The sequence below is a fragment of the Triplophysa rosa genome, linkage group LG17 (genome assembly GCF_024868665.1).
Source record: "Triplophysa rosa linkage group LG17, Trosa_1v2, whole genome shotgun sequence".
Classification (NCBI taxonomy): domain Eukaryota; kingdom Metazoa; phylum Chordata; class Actinopteri; order Cypriniformes; family Nemacheilidae; genus Triplophysa; species Triplophysa rosa.
Window position 1 is genome coordinate 14,883,899 of NC_079906.1, and position 21,969 is coordinate 14,905,867.

At 38.3% G+C, this 21,969-nt stretch overlaps 1 protein-coding gene across 4 annotated transcripts in view; it reads left to right on the top strand.

Moving 5' to 3' along the window:
- The window catches only part of magixa (MAGI family member, X-linked a), a 45,678-nt gene that overhangs the window by 17,410 nt on the left and 6,299 nt on the right, over positions 1 to 21,969 (top strand). For 2 of the 4 annotated variants that reach the window (XM_057356461.1, XM_057356460.1), the window contains 9 exons: positions 4,106 to 4,273; positions 7,236 to 7,728; positions 7,818 to 8,331; positions 8,425 to 8,488; positions 8,606 to 9,007; positions 18,622 to 18,822; positions 19,196 to 19,269; positions 19,511 to 19,654; positions 20,167 to 20,305. In XM_057356461.1, the coding sequence (XP_057212444.1) occupies positions 4,106 to 4,273; positions 7,236 to 7,728; positions 7,818 to 8,331; positions 8,425 to 8,488; positions 8,606 to 9,007; positions 18,622 to 18,822; positions 19,196 to 19,269; positions 19,511 to 19,654; positions 20,167 to 20,305 (2,199 nt within the window). Of the gene's footprint in view, positions 1 to 4,105; positions 4,274 to 7,235; positions 7,729 to 7,817; positions 8,332 to 8,424; positions 8,489 to 8,605; positions 9,008 to 18,621; positions 18,823 to 19,195; positions 19,270 to 19,510; positions 19,655 to 20,166; positions 20,306 to 20,522; positions 21,965 to 21,969 lie in introns of those variants that run through there. The other 2 variants (XM_057356463.1, XM_057356462.1) reach the window with 2 other exon arrangements.

A 21,969-nucleotide genomic window follows, 5' to 3' on the forward strand; every position in this document is an offset into this window, starting at 1 on the left:
ATAAATGTAACGAATGACGAATTATTTGCATCAAATACTTAATTTATCTTGCAATAGACGATCACCACAGCATAATGAGAACAATAATGACAATTCATATCAATAGGGTGCAGTTAAGCGCTGTTGTTTGTTACATGTATGACTCATATTTTAAAGAATTAAGATTGTTATGCCTTTCTTTTTTCTTTACTGGCCATTTGTGTTATGTCGTGTGACTCGAGCCTTTTGTGTGCTCAGATTTTTTATTATAAATGTAGACGCGCGTCAAACGCACTGAAAGCGGCATTGGTGGTCTGATGGTATGCAACGACAGACGGCGCGTTTTTAAATGTTAATGGCCCTATACACACCTTCCACACGTTTATTTTTTATTTCTTCCAATAAGTGGTCGGGACACAATCGACAAAACGTGGTGGGGACATATCCCATCTGTCTCACCCTCAAATTACGCCTATGGAAAGTACAATGAACCAACCATAGACTGTCCAGAATAAACGCGTCAACCAACAAGCAAGTGTCATTATTGGAATAATAGTGCACAACAACAGCCAAGTGACCCGAACCGTATCCCCTCTAGTGCAAGTGTCACAACCAATTGCCTATTATTGTATTGCGCGCGATGGTGCAAGACAGCTTTCAAATGAAAATTGGCAATAAATAATTCTATCTATTGCACCAAACTGTTTTTTCCATCCATTCACTAATCGTTTATTATTATTCAATATTTGTATATTACTATTATTACAATCACTGTATATTACAGTAAAATGCCCTGCTGTATATTGCAGTTGCAAAAATACGGTCTAATTTTTACTTCCTTAAGACTCCGTTGCGTGCATAATATATTGAATTAAGGCACTTTAAAAATGCACTGAACAACAATTTGCTTTAATTTTTTATTTTTTTTCATATTTATCTTATATATAAGCTGGCTGGGCTTAATCATTATCTTAGAAAAGCGCTGTTCTTATTGTACTTAGTTGTTCTGCAATTACCAATAAATATATAAATATAAAGTACTTTATTTAACATTTAAAAAGCAACAATATATACAACATAATAATAACCCAACAATAAAACTTATTTGGGCCTATATTTGGAACTAAATATAAGGAAAGTGGCTATTGAGCCACCTAAACCACCGCAAGTAAATTTCATTCACCATGACAGCCCTAACCGTTCACAAAAAAATTGCACGTAACACAGTACATTACATGTTATATATTTGCTGGAACTTTACGATATGTGTGTGAACGCACGCACACATTCCAGAAAATCACTGGCAGTGTGAACCAAAATCGAACGATCCTGCAACACATTTTGCGTGATAATATGACATCCCGAGACAAATCCTGGGACACATTATGCGTGAACTATTTCCGATAGTTCATTTTCCGAGATCTCTGTATGAAATAGGCTTATAACTTCATACTTTGCTTTTCGGACAAGATGGAGTGCTCCAGAAGCGCAGTATAAGCAATATGGGCCAGTTTGACCTAAAGACAGAGAAGGCTGGTACGGAGATTGTATAATTAAATTCTAGAATAAAGACAGACTGTTTCACATGTTGATTTCATTTCGTTCTCGTCAGTATGTTTATTTCATTATTTGATCCGAGATTAAGCAAATAGGCCAACACTTGTGCCGGAACTTCTCGCATTATTAAGGCGATTTAAATTATGCGCAATCCCGCGCCGAAATTGGAGCCTTGAAATCATTATAAAATGTAAAGACGAATCATCATTAATAATTACAATTACAATATCAAGGGGAATAATGTAAAAAATATGCTTTTGACTTAATCGTGCAGCCCAGCCATATCGCAATTAAACCTATTAATTTATCACAGGAAAAAATAGAAACGACTAAAAGGAAACGAATGTGTGTTTTTTAATTAGTTCAGCGCTATATCTTAATTAAAAATAAATATTATTATAGTCCTATCTATTTCTGATAGTTAGCGCTAATAGACGCGCACGCATTTAAGTCGTGGCCACAAGATAAGGATGTCGTTCCCTCAACATACTAAGTCGTGGCCACAAGATAAGGAAGTCGTTCCCTCAACATACGAAGTCGTGGCCAGGAGATACGGATGTCGTTCCCTCAACATACGAAGTCGTGGCCACGAGAAAGGATGTCGTTCCCTCAACATACGAAGTCGTGGCCACGAGAAAGGAAGTCGTTCCCTCACCATAGGATCTTGAGGGAACGACTTCACATGGCGTGGCCACAACATAAGGATGTCGTTACCTCAACAAGCTGATATCGTTGCCACAACATAATATCGCGTTCCCACGAGGTAACATCTCGTGGCCACAACATATTATCACGTTCCCACGAGGTAATATCTCGTGGCCACAACAAAACTAAGTGAAACGAGCATGTCCCCTCCCGGTCTCCGTACTATACTCGTTCACGTTCATGGTCATTTGCATTCGGAAACGCCCCCATGGTGACGAAACCTCCCTTTCTAAATCACGTGAATGTACTCTGTGCTCTCACTAAACAGATCACAGCGGTCTTTGAAAACGCATTCTTTTCATAATTATTTATAGGAGATTTATTTTGCATGAATTCAAATGTTCAGAAAAGAAACCGAATTTGCAGTTCTTCATTAGTGAAATTGCAATGTTATTTTGATTTGGTAAAGCGATGTAGTAATAAGCAATAAGATGTTACTTTTATTTATTTATATAATTTTTGTAATTATGATAAATATCCAAACCTCTTTTTGTTCTTTTTCAGTTTGTTTGAATGTTTTTTCTTTTATTTATTTTTTCATATATGTTCTGTTACGTGTCTTTTACATTGTGCTTTCAATAAAAGAAGGTTTGCCAAATCATCCAGCAAAGTGAGATCAGCCATGTAACTACATTTCAAATGATTTCCCATCTGTCTTTTGTAACTTCTCACACCAATTATACAAATGTCTAGCTTGAACTGATCACACTGTCGGAGCTTATTTCTGCGATAACAACTGGCTTCCTGTACATTATCCCACTTATTACACGGCTACTTGCCACATGTGAAAAAAATAGAAATGAAATGTAAATTTGAAATATTTTATTTGCTCATTTTTACCGATGCAGACCTTCCGCGAGGAAAAGCCGTTTACTTTCGGTTTTAGGTAAGAAACGACTTTCAAATATCACGAACAGGCAATTTGGTTTAACCATTTGTAATGAGCCGTGTAATAATTGCAAATAAAGGACACAGAAAACACACGGTTCCACTTTCTTTTTGTAGTACACACAATTCTACGTAATAAGCACAAGTTGGTAAATCCCACACTTTGCGTGAAACTGTTCTTACGCTCACACTACGCACACATTTGTGCGTACGCACTGTTGATAATCGAGGCCCAATAATCTGGGATTTATAATGCAATGTAAATTTGTAAATGAAAGTATGTGATTTTTTTAAGACTGCTTCTAAAGGTTTTTCACAGTGATGCCATAGAATAATTATTTTTGGCTCTTCAGACATCCATTTACTCAAATGTTCTTTGAAGAACCATTACTTTCTTATTTTTAAAATCTAAGGAATGTTTTTCCATTGCAAAGAACCTTTTGTTAAACAGAAGCGTTATTTAGATGCACAACATCGCTGTAATTTATATGTGAACGAATTACTGTAGTTGCACAGAGTGTATACGCAGTACACCCCTCAACCAGCAGATGGCACAATTGTTCGACACTTCCGTGAACATGTATCCTACAGCAGTGGTTCTCAAACTGGGGGCCCCAAGATGGATCCAGTGGGACACAGATTTTGTGGCATTTTATTAAGTATAGAAATGTATCATACATTTTATGCAATCAAACGTCAGGTCAAAATAAAACCACCAACCAAAAGAATTGATGTTCCAGCTTTGTATAACTAAATATGTTTTGCTTTAATTAAAATTCCAAATTTAAGATTATACGTCTTTATTTGTGGTGGTGGGGGGGGGCACAAAGTTATGCACTCTGCACAAAGGGGGCCTTACAATGAAAAAGTTTGAGAACCACTGTCCTAAAGGCTTTGCAGGAACTTTGTGGTTTTGGCATTCCATGTTCTTGGCACCCTAAAGGTAACTCGGCATGTTTGTGTGTTTGTGAATCAGTACCTGCATTCACAGACCAACCATCTGAACTGAAGGGCTATTCCATACACACCCGCCTGTCGAAAGGGCCTCGTGGGTTTGGCTTTAACATTGTGGGTGGCAGCAGACCTAGAGAGTTCCTGCAGGTGTACAGTGTTACCCCTGGAGGTCCATCTGCACTCAAAACAGGTGAGGCTCTAAGAGTTTATTTGACCCAGAGCACTTGAAAAAAAACTTTGCAGCTGTTACTGTATGGTACTGATCAGACAAATTATAATATTTATGAGGATTGGAGGGATTCATTTATTATTAATTGATATGTCTGGTTGCAGGGGGCTGTAGACATTTTTCAGGACAGCACAAACTATATTTTTTTAAGGTCCAGTGTGTAACAAAAACAGTACATACTTTTAGTTCATAGTATAAGTAGGTGAATTGGGACGCAGCAACACACTAAAACCCAAGCGTCTTCCTGTTAAAAGTCCCTTTAACTTGAACGAACACTCGGAAAATACTGTAGTATTTGCTAAAGGAAATTGTAGGTCCCGTTGTTGTAAATCGATAATCTGTAGTAAACACTGTAGTATACTATAGTAAGGTTCAAAAACACTATAATATCTAGGAATTTTACTGCAATTTACTATAGTAAATATACCACTATTGTATAGAAAAAAAATAAAATACACAGAACTTAGGAAAAAAAACCTAAAAATTATATGGCCCTAATTTATCCATCTGTATGTAACATTAACTTCATTTGTCAGTTACCTGCCTATTCATGTGATGAACTGCACTTTTTTTAACGATGACAACATACATTTTATACTTGTGCTACAACTTTTTGGCTGTGCTACAAAACTTTAAACCTCTGTAGCACCAGTGCTATGTGCAAAAAAAAGTTAACATACAACCCTGCCTTATTAGTGAGTGAGTATTAACAAATTTAGGTGGACACTAGGTAAAACACTTAAAAGCAATCTTGACCAATCAGGATCCGAAACAATTATATTTGACACTTCAAATGAAATATCATTTTTTATCTTCGGACAAGTAATATTTGTACTCGGACAAGTGAATGACAAATTTACTTGTCCAAAGGACAACCACATGACAATGCTTAATGTCAAGCCCTGCATAGAATATACAGTATATTTTTATGGCCCACTATTTTTACTTTATTTTTGTTTTATTTGATAATTTTTTGCATACATGTTTAAACAGGCTTCCATATTTAGGTTCATGCATTGCTTACAATTGTTCATTGGCAATAAATTGAGAAAACTAAAATTAAAAAAAGTCTTAATTTACACAATTTAAAAATACTGCTACACCGCAAGACAAAAATACTGATGCAAACCAATTCTGGGAAGAGATATTAAATGGTTTTTCACTCGACAACAACATTTTTATTTTCACTCAATGCCTGTTCGAGATATCCACAAAAAATGTATGACTGTTTTTGTATAAGTTTTGGTGAATTTTCTATCTTCATAGAAGCACTCAATATAAGACTACATTGAATTGAGGATTGTACTACCTGCCTCATTTATATGATCCTGGAAACAGACAGATTTTCCTTTGAAAACCGCATGTTACAGTGGTTTGTGCTTTAAACTTCTGTTGTGGAAATCTGCAAGCAGATGACACTTCAAATGGTCAGTGGTTTAAATATTTATGGATTTATGGCAACTATCATAATTGAATTATAAACATTGGTTTTCGCAGGGATTGTGAGGACATTGTGGTCATATGTAAACTAGGCTGAGGACATTCAGCACATTTAGGGAGAGACAAAATCACCACAGATCTGGATTTATAGTCAAGAGAGAAAGAAAAGATAAACCAATATATGGATGAAAGATGGATTTTCGCAGGGGAACATGAGCTGTTTGCTTTGCTCTCGATCTTCTAATAAACCTCTCTATCCCTCCAATCCTCACTTTTTATTTTTAAGCTGTGAATCCCTCCCATTTCCGGATTAGTTTAGAATTCCTGTCTGCGTGTCAAGTTATTGAGAGGGTCTCGTGGTTTGAATCTGCTGATCTGCTCTTAATCCAGATGGGCCTGTGGGTTTTAATCTGACTGTCTCTCACATCAGCATTCACTCACATGTGCTGTCAAACCAACATACAAACACACACACACTTCTTAAAGGGACAGTTCACCTAAAAATGAAAATTTCCTACTACCATAGTAGGAGAAAATTCTTTATAAAATTCTTTGTTCTGTTGAACACAAAAGAAGATATTTTGCAGAATGTGGGAAAGCAAACAGTTCTGGGGCACTTTTGACTACCATTGTAATTTTTCTAACTGTGGTAGTCAATGGTGGCCAAGAACTGTTCTTTAACAAGCATTCTTCCAAATATCTTTCGCTGTGTTCATCAGAACAAAAACATTTTACTGATTTGGAACAACTCGATGGTAAATAAATGATGATTGAATTTTCATTTTTGGCTGAGTTGTTTCTTTAAAGGGGCCTTGTCATTTTTCATTTCTTTTTCCCTCTTAATTGCAGTTCGAGAAGCATCATTAATTTGTGAAAGTTTGTGAAAGTTTTGTTGTTCAAAAAGATTAGGAATGATCAAAAGAGGCTGGAAAATGTTGATTCTTCATGATACAATACTTCATGATATGAGTCAGAGCTCATGGTTTATACTATGGATTGGAATAACAATCGGAATCGGAACAATTTGGAAGCTGCGCAACGCGTGTGTGAACGAGACAGAGACGGACGTAGAAAGTGAACGCAAACAGTGAATCGTAGTAATGCGCTCACGTTGCGTTTGTGTAAACTTGTCAATGACGACCTGAACTGTGCGCTTTCCACATGAAATAACAACCGGAAGAAATTCCAAATTTGCAGGTCGTACATGTGCGAGTACTTGTGAAAAAAAATCATGCTGTCTTGAAAACTGGTCACAAAATGTGTTTTGGTCGCAGTCTGGAGCACTGATATAATTGTTTTTAATGTTTTGGCAGATGGCCATCTAGCAAACTGATATAGCCCAACCCCCACCCCGCCCTGCCCCCCGATGTCATCATCCATCTCGATGTTTCACTGTAGGCATCATCCGATGCCAATTTGGTAGACATTGCCCAACCCTACCAAATAAAATATTTTTTTCTTTGTTGTTTTCTCTGCCTCTCAGCTGACATCCTGGCGTACATCAATGACACCTGCGTGCTTGGTCTGTCCCATAAAGAAGTGGTAGAAATGCTGAAATCCGTTCCCATGGGTCACAGCGTAGACGTTGTTCTTCGTCGAGGTTACCCCATGCTTTACAACCCCGATGGCTGCCCCAAAACCAGCCTATCTTCTCCCTCTGATCCAAAAAAAAACAAACCTACTGTCCCCGCCTATGCTCAAACCCAGCCGCAACATCCCGATGGACACCAGCCTGGCATGCTGAACCTCAGCCGCTCCATGTCCCACCACAACAACTTTTATCCCCGCATGCAGAAAGAGTCTCTGGATGCTAACGGCAACACAGCACCCCAAAATTCCTATTCGATGGCTAACGGTAACGGAGTGGGAGGGACTGTAGGGTTGGGGGCAGTGCCTTCATCAAACGGCCCTCCCCTTTCGGACAGAATGAGCTCTAGTCACAGCGATACAGAGGTCAGCTCTGTCGTCACACGCAGGTAGGTAACATGGCGGGTTTAGATAATGTCAGATAAGTTGTTCCTGAAGTCTTTGTGAGTGATAAGTTAACCCATTTTTCTCCACCCAGAGCATCCCTCGTCCGAAGCTACAACCACAACTCTCTTCCAGCTCCCTCTCACGGCAATCACAGTTCCAAGTCTTCCGAGAGCGATATCTCATCTGCCACATTACCCCTACCCCAACCTGAGGTGGGTCAGACCATCCCTCCACCAGGGGCGCCAAACACCCAGCGACCTCTCATGCCCCAAACATCTCTTGCCGTTGCACCTCCAACCGAGCTCCCACCCTGCGGTTTCAATGGGTGTCCAGCCAACAACCCCCCGCGACCTCACCCGGGTGGCCAAGGGTCACCCGGAGCCCCTGTTGGGGTAGGCTGCGGGGTAGGGGGTGAGCTGGTACCCGTGGCCTTGGGCAGGAGCGAGGGAGGGGGTATGGGTTTCAGTGTGACGGCTGGGGGGCAGGGGGGGCAGCTTGCGGTAGTAAAGAGAGTCTGGGACAGGAGGCAATGCCCCTCCTTACAGCCAGGGGATGCTATTATTAAAATCAATGGCGCGGATGTACAAAGCCTCAGCTTTGCACAGGTAATTCTTAGTCTGTAGGTTTGCCAGTTCTGTTTAGTTTTGGGATTTCTAAAATTAATTGTAATCTTTTTTGTATGATATTTATTTGCTCAGGTGCAGCGGGTGCTACAAGAACATACCAAACAGGGTGAGGTGGTATTACTGGTTTACAGAGGAGGTGAGTGAGAAACACAAAATTAGGAAATATATCCAGTAGAATACATTGAATGCAATCATTGTATGTCGCTTCATATTTACTATCTCTGTCATTTAGCATTGTCCTGTTCTCTTTCAGGTCCTCTTTGTTCACCAGGTTCTCCAAATGCCTATAAGAGAACTCCTCCCTCATTGGGCACTCCTGATCTGACCTCTCCCTCCTCCGATGGTGCTGTAACCAGCCAGAGCATCCTCTCACCCTCTTCGCCCTCTGGTGACCTCCCCAACCTGGTCCAGAGCACCAGCTTCCTGGACTCGGTACCCGTGACGTTGACACTAGAGCCCCGGGACTGGCTAGGGGTCGAGGACGGAAATGGACAGTGGGGCCGAACCGCTGCTTCGAACCTAGGAGCCGTTTCCAAAAGCCATGCAGACGGGAGGACGGCAGCTTCTTCCAGAGCAATGGAGGTGGAGCTGAGACGGAGACCAGGAGAAGGGTTCGGGTTTGTCATCGCCTCCTCCCAAGATGTAGTGAACGGATGTAAGTAGAGATCGGTTAAACATGATCCGTGTGTTGAGGTGCAGTGTTTCCCCTACCATTGGTTTAGGGGGGCGCCCCGCCCCTCCAACCGCATCTCCCGCCCCCTTGAAGGTCAAGTTAATTTTATTTTTTTATATAGCGCCAGATCACAAGAGAAGTCATTTAAGGCTACCTTTCCTATATAACATGTCTATACCTTGTTCTCGTATTAAACAAGCTAAATAGCATTATGTTATTTATCTTATTTACATGGCGGCATAGGCATGTCATTTCTGTTTCTACATGGTCGCGCCTTTACAGTTCCCCTCTGCTCTCCGAGTTCCGCCCCCATGCTCTTGCACACAGAGACACGTGCGCGCACATCTTCAAAATATGTAAACTTCATAAACCATTAAAAACATTAGACTATTTCTGTAGTCTAAATTGAGCAGCAAGTCTACATAACTGAGCTGCACACATCACGCGCACTCAGGGAAACATATGTTGATTATTTTGCCAATATATCTTTATTTGGCGCCAAACGTGCTTCATTTGAGCCCTTTCCGCTCCGTGAGTGCTACTTCTCCCACCAAAGACGTGTCGCATATAAAGACCTGCAGACACCAAGAGCAGGTAAATAAATGGACACTTTTACTGTAACACTTAAGTAAACAAAAAGTTTTTAGCTGTCAGTCAGTTTACTGTTTGTGACAGATTATAAACCATAACATCTTGTATCTACATTTAGCATTAATGATATTAAAAGGATTAAAAATCTGCATGTTAAGAGCATTTCATAATGAATCGTGTTTTAATCAGAAAGATTATTTAGAATCAGTATGAATGGCATGGAAAGGCTACTTGTTAGTAACTTTGTAAGTACTTCTCATGATAAATTCATTTCAGTTGTTACATCTGTTGTCAATAGTTTTTTAAATATTCAAATAGACTACTAGGACTTCGCTTCAGCACCATAGCCTACAACACATTTTATGAGTTACGAGGCCTTACTTTGGCTATCAGAATATAAAATAAATGGCCTGATAAAACATTAGATTGATTGATTAAATATTATTTATTAAAAAAAGCATTGTCCGGACCTCCGCCGCAATAAAATATAGAGACCACACTCCCCCCAAGCCATAAACCTAGGGGAAACACTGAGGTGCATTAAGTCACGTTTTGTAAGCCATGACAATAGACTTCATACCATTTATTTCTTAAACTTGTAAATTTACTTATTGTGCCTTTAAATGCAGTCAAATAGTCACACATTTGAAAGTTTTCATTTATAGCAACACAAATATCTGGTTTAGATTTAGATCTAAATTGCAGTGACGTGCAGAAATATTATTTTCTTAGAAAATATAGTTGAATGGTTTATTTATTTGATGGAGAGAAATATTAAGTCAGTGTTGTATTTCTGTTTTGTTAATGCATATGTGACCTTTTGTCTGTAAACAGAAGCAATAAAATGGTGGATTTTAATACCACATCACTTTTGTTACATGAAGGGCAGCCTCCTAAAAGAATCATGCTTTCTGTAAGCATACAGCAATTACCATAGTGAATAAAAATAAAACAATCTCAAAAAATCTTTTTTTCCCTCAAATCATGATGCTCATCTGAGTCATGCCATTATGCAATAAGCATTTGCACAGAAATGCCCTTTTTAGCAGACTAATAACAATTTCACTTGATTTGAGGCTTTGCTGAGCTGTATAATAAAACTGTGTTTTATTAGTTATAAATGTGCTTTTATTGGATTTTCACCTCACTGCTCAGAGGCTGGAGGAAAGTGTTTGTAATTGTAAGATAAGTTAAGGTCTTTGTGAGGTCATGGTTTGTGTCCAGGGTTTCTGTGTGAGCAGTTTTTACTGTTCCTTTTTCTAGTGAGTTGTGTTTAGTTGTTTTGTGGTTCAGTTTTTGTTTGCCTGCCTTTGTTCATTGTTGTGTAGACAGAAATCTTAGTCAAATTCAGAGATTTCACTAAAAAAGGTTTCTTGAGGTATGCCTGTGTTTAAAACAAAAAAGTCACAGCGTTGACTTTTCAATATTTAAGCCAGAAATCCTCTCATGAATGTACCGTAATTCTAGCATAACTTTAGTTGTAAAATGCATCTTACAATAAAGGTACATAATAAAATGGTTACAGTATATGCAAATTTAACAAGCATTCATTATGGAAAATGGTAACCAAACACAGAAATGGCTTTATTTTTTACACTATCACAATTTATGGAAGTCAGATTATTCCACATTTCTCACTTAATGAACATTGCCTTCAAATAACTTCCAGAGGTAATATTACAAGCGCAGAGTATTAAAAAGCATCAGCAATATTTTTAAGGGATGTTTCTGTGTTACGAAATGACCTCTGTTCTTCTTGGAGTGTAATACAAACAGCCCCTGAATTATTTTGACTAATATACAGCTGTGGAAAACATTAAAAACAAAGTTCACCTCAAAATCAAAATTGTGTCATTTTTTACTCACCCATATGACGTTCCACATGTTTTAAGACCCCCCCCCCGGCGTCTTTGGAACACAAATAAAGATATTTTAGGTGACATCCGAGAGATTTCCAGGCCTCCTCATAGACATCATGGTAATAGTTGTTGTCAAGGTCCAGAAAAGTACTAAATACATGGTTAAATTGGTTCATCTGCTCATAGTGGCTCATTTAAATTTTTTGAAGCGACGAGAATACTTTATGTGTGAAAAACAAACCAAAATAATGACTTTAATCAATACATTCTCAAACCGAATGCGCATGCGTCGAAGTGCTCTCGTGAACGCGCACCATAGACTGACAAGACAGAAGAGAATATTATCGATTAAAGTCATTATTTTGGTTTGTGTTGTTTTACTATGTGGGTGAGTAAAGAATAACACAATTTTGATTTTGAGGTAAACTTTTCCTTTAAGAGACCATTCCAATTTTTTTAATCAGCAATTCTTGATGTATTGTGGCCATTCCAGTCCAGTGTCCTTTGAATTTCAACAAAATTGAACCTCAGGAGTGACAAAGTCATCCAACAGCAATGTGAAAGACTGACAACATGACAACGCATGACAACTGTGATCAAAAATCAAGGTTATCCCATAAAAAATGTTTTAACTTTTCATAAATATATGTATATTACTGTTGAAGTGCTCGAAAGTGAATATGAACTTGTTTACTTTGCAGTGTTTGAGGTCTGAAAAAAATATAGAGTAGGGGCCTATCTTTTCTGTTATTTCACATGTTTCCCCAGTTTTCTTTTTCTGAAAATAAGTGCCAAAAACTGTAAATCATTTTAAAATGGTCTCCTAATTTTGTCCACAGCTGTAGTGTGCATATATACATACTGTATACTATAAATAGAGTGTATTAACTGATATATGTCAATATGTACACACACTGCCCTGCCGATGCTGCTTTTGTGAAAGGATTCAGTGTAGTATTAAATCACTTTTATTTTTCATATATTGTCTTTCATGCTTTCACTCACTGTCCCTCCTGCCAGCTCTCTCTCTCTCTCTCTCTCTCTCTCTCTCTCTCGCTCTCTGCACTCATTCCCTCTCTCCTCCTTTTTCTCAGTTCAGTTTAGTCAATGTTTCTGCTCTGAGGAGAAACACCTTATCAGTCCTCAGTTGTTGTGTAATATCATATGTACTTGTAGATCAGGAATTCTTGGGATTTAAATCTGAATTTGTCTGGTCAACATGCTAGAACGGCTTCAGTCTGCACTGAGAACGGTGAAGGACGCCAAACGTAAATACTTTTCTGACATTCTGAAAATGATTGGCCCAGTTACTGTTTGTTAGTTTTACTAACATTTATATTGCAGCTGAATCACTGTTTGTGGTGCTTTAAAGGGACTTAAAACATGTATTGGGTGGTTGTGCTAAAGCTTTGTGATTTGTTAGCTCGAGCTGTTTTTCAGCTCTGGGGGTTTTCAGGTGCATAAGAACAGTCTGTTGGTTTGGGAGAGAACAGGATGTGTGTTTGTGTATTGTATCGTAAGTCTTTGAGCTCTCCGGGGCAGATCTTTTGAAGATTACCTTCTGTGAACTCTTCGTACCTTGTGCTCACATAAACCTGGACACTCTCACATGCCTTAAATATTTCATCTGGTCCACGGTGGGCAGTGCCAAGGGAATGAACTCTTCTGTAACTTTGTTCCAAGCCCTTGGACAAACACGGCCCACTAAAGTCGAGTGACAACCCTGGCTGTTAGTTTCATGGAGTATGTTTGTTAGGAGCGGCTCACACTGGAAATCTTATCACGTCTACATGAAGTCATTTGGAGGGAATGTCTCGTGTGTGTATGAGAGTGCAAGAAACACTGCATTCCTTCTAATCCTGTCAAATATAAGATTGCTTTATCTGTATCTTCTCTATTTTGTAATATCCTTAAGGCTGTGTTTTATGCCAGTTTTTAAGCGAGGAACGTATTGTTGTGTGTCGGCTGACGCAGTGATGCTGCTCTGTGATGCTTATTCATGTTAACAGAAACCACAGGTTCTGGATCATTGGTTGATCACGTTTTCTCTGTCATGTGAGATTTTGCACGATTCATTTTAATGGGCATTTACATGGCAAAACTAATAAGATGGATAAGATTAAATATTAATCAGATTTGGTTTCGCCTGTTTATGCCGAAGGGAATTTGAAATTGCTTGTTTATGTTACAGTATGTTAGACTGTGTGTGTGTGTAACATTTTGTTGATGCATGTTTTGTTGGATGTGTGTTGTGCGTCTGCTCATGTAGGATGTGTTTTCTAGCATAATGTGTGAAAAAGCATTCGCTTCCGAGACTTGGTGCAGATAGTTTCTCGAGCGGATTGTTTGTATCTGTAGGGTCAGTCTGATGTAAATTCCTCTGATGAGTGTTGTTGGTTTGATACTCAGTCACCATTAGTTTCAGTGCCACAATCTGCATCTGTGTTTATTCTCTGTAACATAAGTGGTGTGAAAATGTAATTTTTCAAGCAATGGGAGCAACAACAATTTGTATGTTGTATGTTAAGTATTCGCATAATTGTGTTTGTTTATATCATAACTTTTATATACCTGTGTGAGTTCATGTGTGTGTACGTTATACAGAAAAACATTAAGAGACCATTTTAACATTATTCTCAGTGGTAACACTTTACTTAATAGGTATGTGTTTAAAATGATCATTTTTGTTTCATTCTGTAAACTACTAACAACATTTGTCCCAAATTTTAAAGAAAAAAAAAAGTTTCTATTTGCAGAAAATGAAAACTGGAGAAACAGGTCAAAGTAACAAAATATGCTCTTTTTTTTAGACCTCATATACTGCAAAGAAAACAAGTTCATATCCACTTAATACTGTTATATTAACAATATAACAGTAGACCTACTATTTATTTAGAAGTTCAAAATTATTTTTTATGTGATATCCAGGTTTCATGTGTCTTGTCATTCACCTTGCTGTTGGATAACTTAGAGTATCACTCCTGAGGTTTGATTTTGTTGAAATTCAACAGACACTGGACTGGAATGGCCACGATACAGCTAGAGTTTGGAATGATCTCTTTTTTTCTGTGGCTGTTGCCTTTATTGCGAATACCAGATGAGATTTATTAATATTTTGAATATCTTTAATATTTCAATATCTGATCATTCAGGTACTGGAGTGTGTTTACAATTGTGTTTTACACAATAATTATTTCGGGGGCAAATTTGTTGGGAAATGTCTTCAGTATTCAGGGTTAAAGTTATTTTCTCACAATTAAAGTGTATTCAATACAAGAACAGTAAAAGTTAACAAGTCCCTGTTTGGGTGTGGTCCTGGTAAACCCATAAATTTTGACCTTGTGGGGACATTTTTGGTCTCCATGTGAAAAACGGCTTCAAAATCGAATTGATGTTCGTTAAAAAATGTAAAAATGCAGAAAGTTTTTTGTGTGATGGTTAAGTTTAGGGGTAAGATTAGGTGATAAGAGTATACAGTTTGTACAGTATAAAAGTCACTGCATCTATGGAAAGTCCCTATAAAACATGGAAACCTAGCATGTGTGTGTGTCAGCTTCTCTTTATTAGTTCTGCTGTCCTCCTCTCTGCATGAAGAGTCTTATTAGAATGGTAGCAGTCATCCGCTCTCAACCCCAGTCTGAACTCTGCTTCCAAAACACTCAAATCCTCTGGAGCTCGTGGCATGTGTAAAACTTTTATGTGGTTCATTGATCTGCAGTTCAGAGGACATCTGCCCAGACGGGAAAATAACAGAGGCTTGTGAATAAAGTAAAGGTGAAAAGAAACACGAAGCTGTGTAAAAGCTATGAAGCTTGACCCCGTTTTTCATTACTGACTAGTTAAAGTTTGACTCATGCATGTGTTTTGCTTCTGTTTCTGTTTACCTGTGTGTTTCAGTGGATTTTTTTTTACTTTATTTATAAACGTTTTTTCAATCTTTAACAAAACATTTCAGTGGATTTTTTAACCTTACATTTTGTTGTTTGATTCGATTTAGTAAATGTTGTCCTCTTGTCTAGATTTCGAGCACAAACAGTGTGGGACAAGTTAGATATCAAAGTTTCATGACTTATTTTTGTTTTTATTATACTGTGTGAAACTAAAGCTGCGTTCACACCAAACGTGAATGAAGTGATTTGCTCGAGTAAATTACATGCAAAGTCAATGCAAAGACGCAAATAGATGCGAATTCTCGGCGGAATGACATAAATCGGTCAGCGCAGTTGCCGCGAAAGCAACTTGAGCAAGAAATTTGCGCAAAGACCTCATTGACACCTACTGTGTGACATGTCCAGATGCATGAAGACACTCTCTGTCGAAAATAACGAACTATTCCTGCGAGTAATAAAGAGCGAGGAACGCGATGGTTCATGTTTGGTGTGAACACAGCATAAGTAAAAATACTGTTATGGTGTGTACACACCACATGCGAAGCAATGTATTTCTCGCTCTTTATTATTTGCGGGAATAGTTCGTTATTTTCGCGCGAGTGACACAAAAAACATTGCGCGACGGGGAGTGTCTTAATGCGTCTGGACTTGTCAAACAGTAGGCGTCAATGAGCATTTCGCTGGAATTTCTCGCTCGAATTGAAATTTTTCAACTTGCGTGAAAGACGCAAGATTCATGTCATTCACGTTGCCCACCGCAAATTCACTTCTATTCGCATCTTTGCATTTACTTTGTTTGTCATTTACTCGTGCAAATCGCTTAATTCGCATTTGGTGTGAACGCAGCATAACTGTATTAAAGTACACTGTGTGTTCTGTGTTATATTATGGACATGTGCAAGCATGTGTGCTTCTCTCTGTTCTGTCAGTCATGAGAGTAATGTTTTGTAGGATTATAGGAAGTGTTTGATAATGGTTATGCAACAGTCATCATACTTTCACAAAGCCAAAATACTCATGTTCAGTAAAATCCCACAGAGCACCTCGATCTCACTCTCTTTTGGGCAGCTGGGTCATGGACAGCTGTGTCCCTTCATCTATTTATCTCTCTGTTTTCACGATGGAGGCATTTATGAAATTTCAAAACCCCTGTATTGTGTTTATTAAGTACAAACCCACATAAACACAACAAACATTTTAATCTTTTGCCCTGTATGATCACCTCTATGAATAACCTATGGTAGGAAACATTGTGCTGTTTAACAAAGATGTTTTACATGGTATAAATGATGCATGAATGTGTAATGAATAATAGACAGAAGCATGAATAATGCAGATTGGGTAATAATTGGCAGCACTTAACAACATAGTCGTGGATAAGTGGGAGATGTGGAGAGGCGAAAGAACATCTCTTCTACCTCAGCACGCTTCAGAAGACACTGAACACATTCACCTGCGCTCTACTGATTCTCTCTGTTCAAACCATACACACACACTGGGTTATTTCATTACTCACAGCCAAAAGTTGCCAATTTATTTAGGGCACAATATTGTCCTTTTCCACTCTGTGGATATGCTTCTGTGATTTGTCTCGGGTAGCTAGATTTATTACTCGAAGCATATGGTCTGATACTCATTGCAGCTTCTTTTGGCCAAAAACTCACTCGGAAAGGGAAAGGTCATCTGACCAATATATAAAGTGACCAACCACTGTTAATTTTATTTCTAGGTGATTGAGGAAGGATTACCCGAAATAGTTTATAAACCAATATGAGAATATGAGAAGTGAGTCTTTCAACTTATATATGTTATATGACAAGTCACTTACGTACAAGAAAAAACATTAAAGGGATAGTTCACCCAAAAATGAATATTCTGACATTTCAAACCTGTATGACTGTATTTCTTCTGCAGAACAAATAGAGATTTTTGAAGAAAGTTGGTAACCAAACAGCGCCGGTCATTGTATGGACAGAAAAAAAATGCATGTGAATGGGTGCCGGTTAACAACATTCTTCAAAATATCTTGTTTTGTGATCTATGTAAGAAAGAAAGTCATACAGGTTTGAGATGACAAGAGGGTGAGTAAATGATGACAGAAGTTTTATTTTTGGGTCGTAAAAGGTGTCCCCTTAAAAGCACATGGTGTGATGACACACAATAGTCTGTTTTGATTGGCTGTTTTTCTGTTGCATCACACCCTTCACAAACCCAAAATGTTGTGGCGGGGGAGACTGTTTGAAGAGTGTTTCTTGGCTTATGTTCGAAAACACAGCAGGCTGTAAATGATCAGAAGATTTCCAACATGTTTCTTCTTTTCTGATGCTTTTGAAATGTTTATTCAGATTGTGTCGGAGCGTTTTTGTTTCCTGCGGCTTTTTCTCTGTTTCTATTAACATCCTGTCAGAGCCTCTACAGGCGGACACACATGGAATGCCAGAATTCCAACAATTGTTTAGTAGGGTGAAATGTACCACTTAGTACACTGAAAAAAGGGTTTCATTCAACCAATTAAAATATTTTAGGGTAAGGATTCACATCTAAATTTTATAACTTGAGCCAATTAAAAATATATACCTTTTCTTTATTATTTTTCATTGGCTTAAGTTATAAAATCTAGATGTGAACCCTTACCTTAAAATGTTTTAATTGGTTGAATGAAACCCTTTTTTCAGTGTATGTACTTTGCAGCTGATGGGAGGGTCTATATTTTTGTTATCTACCATGCACGACAGGACAGTCAATACAATTTGATCGATTGATGGGCCGATGTGCAAGACTGGGCCAGTTTAGAACAGGACTGTATTGAGCATATGTGTACAAATGTGTATTTCTGCTTGCTGAAGACTTTCTTTAATGATTACTACTCAGGCTAACTGAGCTTAGGTCTTTAAGATTATAAAGTACAAAAGTAGTACACAAGGTCCTTAAACCCAAGAAGGACTGTCGGAGAAGAGCAAAACTCATAAACTCATAAAAAAAACTCATAACTGTGACTATTGTAGTGGATTTCTGTGACATAAGTTCAAAAAGGCTCCATCTATTGGCCAGCAGTTTGAAACACATTGTGTTTTATAAAACAGTTTATTATTATAACAGGTTTGTTCTTTTTAGTTTGTCCGAAAACTCCCTGTTCTGGAATGTGAAAATATGTGGAACAATGTTTCTATCTTTCTATGGTTTGAGGGGGCTCAACAAAAACATTTTGAACAATAGCATACTTTGATGAGGTTTATTTCTCTTTCTCTCTCTGTAGCCTCGTCTCTGATGTGTCACAGGTTTGTGACAGTACGTAGAGGGAGCCCAGCAGCACGCAGTGGTCAGATCCAGCCGGGGGATCAGTTAGAGGCTGTGGAGGGCCGATCAGTGGTCACACTGCCACACAGGGACCTGGCACAGATCCTGCGCAGAGCCGGAAACACGCTCAGACTCACTATTATACCACGCTCAAACACTAGTATGCAAACACACTAATATACACACTTATGACTTCATCTGTATGAATTATAACAGAAATGCTACATTTCTATCTGATCATCATGTATTGTTTGTTATATCATTTTGAGGTGATATTCTTTTTGTATTCACAGTAACGGCCAAAAGTGATGTCTGGAGGGTATATTTATATATTTTTTTAAAAGGCAAAGATGTAGGACATCACTTTTGGCCACTACTGTTTACATTATGATACACGACTACTGTGCATATTAAGATGTGTATGTTCCACAAACACCACAAGAGGGTACTGGTGTTTAAACCTTGTGGTGTGCATAGAGATGAGTTTGATTAAAGTCAATGTGATTGATTGTGTTTCTCTGTATTTCTGTCAGACAATAATCTGCCTGAGTACACTGACTTTGATCCTGAGAGCCGATCGAGAAAAGGCCATCGATCCAAACAGAAGGTGAAGTTGCATACGTGCACACAGAAAGCATCAGATGATGAATTAGATATCATTGAAATAAAAATGTATATCAAAAAGATCTAAAGGCTGCATGCAATAAAATAAAATAAAAATACTTTTTAAATCATTTTAAATGCAGTATATTATGTTACAATGAAGGGCACATTCATTTTCCATTGCCCCACGTACAATCTACACTATATGAAGTTGCATATAAAAAGATGTGTTTCTTTATATCCAGGATTCCCAGTACTACACCCTGGATCTAGATAGGGGTCCAACGGGGTTTGGTTTTAGCCTGAGAGGTGGGAGTGAGTATAACATGGGTCTGTATGTACTTGGCCTGATGGAGGGCGGCCCAGCCTCTCGAAGTCAGAAAATACAGGTCAGTACACTACACACAGGGACTACAACACCTACACTTTGATGTTTTCAGGGATGTTGTGTTTCTGTTGGACACATAAAATTTATCAAATGTATACCTTTATGTATGCCCTATCAGTTGTTTTGGAAAAATAAGTCAGTTAAATCAGTGGTTCTCAACAGGGGGGCCGGGGCCCCAGCTGACTTCCAAGGGGGCCTCGAGATGACCAATATTTTAAAATTAGACAAAATGAGCAAGATATTTATTATTATTTGGGAATTTTTATAATTAATGAACGTTTTTCCAGTTAATGTTAAGCACTAAATATTTTATTGGGTAGAAATTCTAAGGTTTTGTGAGTGGGTGGGGGGCCTTTGAATATTGTTGAATACAGTGGGGGGGGGGGGGGGCTTTGGAGTAAAAAATGTTGAGAACCCATGAGTTAAAGGAGTAAATGTAATGTGAAAGTGTTTTAGAGTTACGCTGTGGGGATTATGCTGAGGCATGATGGGATTGTGATTGTGGTTTTGCAGGTGAGTGATCAGCTCGTTGAGATTAATGGAGACAGCACATCTGGAATGACACACAGCCAGGCCGTTGAACAGATCCGGAAGGGTGGAATCCGGATACACCTCGTACTGAAGAAAGGCAACGGATACGTACCGGATTACGGTGAGGAGTGAAATCAAATTGTATAGTAGCTTTGGAACATGATGATGGTGGATAGATTTTGCTTGTTCTATGAATATTCAGTTTTAGGTAGATGTGTTTTTTTATTCTGTTCGTTCTCTTATGAAAACTTCTCCATTTTGGCCTTCTAATCTCTTCCTCCTGATGTTTTTCTTATTCTTTTGTTTTACGACCTCTTCGATCTTTTTCCCTCCTCCAGTGGAGCTTTCCAGCTTATCTCTTTGTATGACTAACTCCAAGCAGGGTGAGCCTTGCTTCTATGTCATCGGCCGGACAGAAAACTCGCGGTTGGTAACCGTTCCTTAACCGTTGGTTGTCTTTGCACCTCTTATAAGTAAATTCTGCGTTGTCTTTTTCCATAATTTGTTCTTTTTTTCTTCCATTACATTGTCCGTGGTGTCATCATCTAATGGTTAGTATATCCTGTGGTGCATTCAGCTGTGATGCTCTTGCATACGAAAAGAATTTGAAATGCGACTAATCTCCATTTTTATTTCTCTCTGTCTTTCTATTCATCATTCTCTGTCATTTTTCTACAAGTCGTAAAAACCGACAAGATAAGGAGCATCATAAATTCAGCAATATGTTATTATAAGATGCATTTTAGGAGCTAAATGACGATAGCAAAATTTTGATTTGTGTTTTACACGGTCACGAAAAACACAGGGAACGTGGAACCTGTAAATTACAGGAAATTAATAAACTGTGGCCAAACTCCTGGCCATAAAATGTTTTAATCATTTAATTATTTTTGTCTTATCTAGTACAACAGATCTTAAACAACTGTAAAAATCATGAAAATTAATTGGTGAAAAGATGTATATTGACATACTATCATTTGATAAATAAAGTTTTCAAGTAATAGGCCGATTACACAACATCGTTTTATGTGTTTTGGCCGTTCATTTACACAACAATGCCGTTTTGGGAAAACGAAAACGCAAACTTTCGAAAACGGGTCTCAAAGTGTAAGTTTTTGAAAACGGCGCTATTATCATCTCCGTGTAAACTGCAAGACGGAACTTTCCGAAAACGATGACATCACGCGCATGTGTTTACGTGTTCAGTAGTCGTGCAAGTATATCCAAAACAATATGGCGGCCTTGGGTACTGTTTACTTGTGCCACCCGACATATGTATGAACATTTCTCCATGAAAAAGTAGATTTACTGCACCACTATGACCAGCGGAGACACAATATTTACATTCGTCAGACCTTAAATGCACAAATACATCGACCAAAGGTATTAAAAAGCACTTTTGGCTTATAACTGTGTATGTGCTCAGCCACGTCGTGTTTCTTTACAACCCAACATCGCCTTCAACTGGCCTGGCATGCATAAAACAGCGTTTTAATTCATTTTCACGAATCCCTGTAAATGCAGATCGTTTTGGTAATGCTGTTGTGTGTACGTGTAACTTAAAAAAAAACGCAAAGGAAAAACGTTTCAGTTTTTCTTCGTGTAAACGTGGTCTAAATCCCTCACTGATCTCAGAACAGTCGCTGGTGTGTCTCCTGGTTGCACTGTCAGTCATCCACCTACTGTACTCTTCCATCATCCAAACCATATGTGACACCTCCGTTTGTAATTTTACATGAACGATAGCATTTTATAATTGAACTCTCCTTATCTCTCTCAATGTCA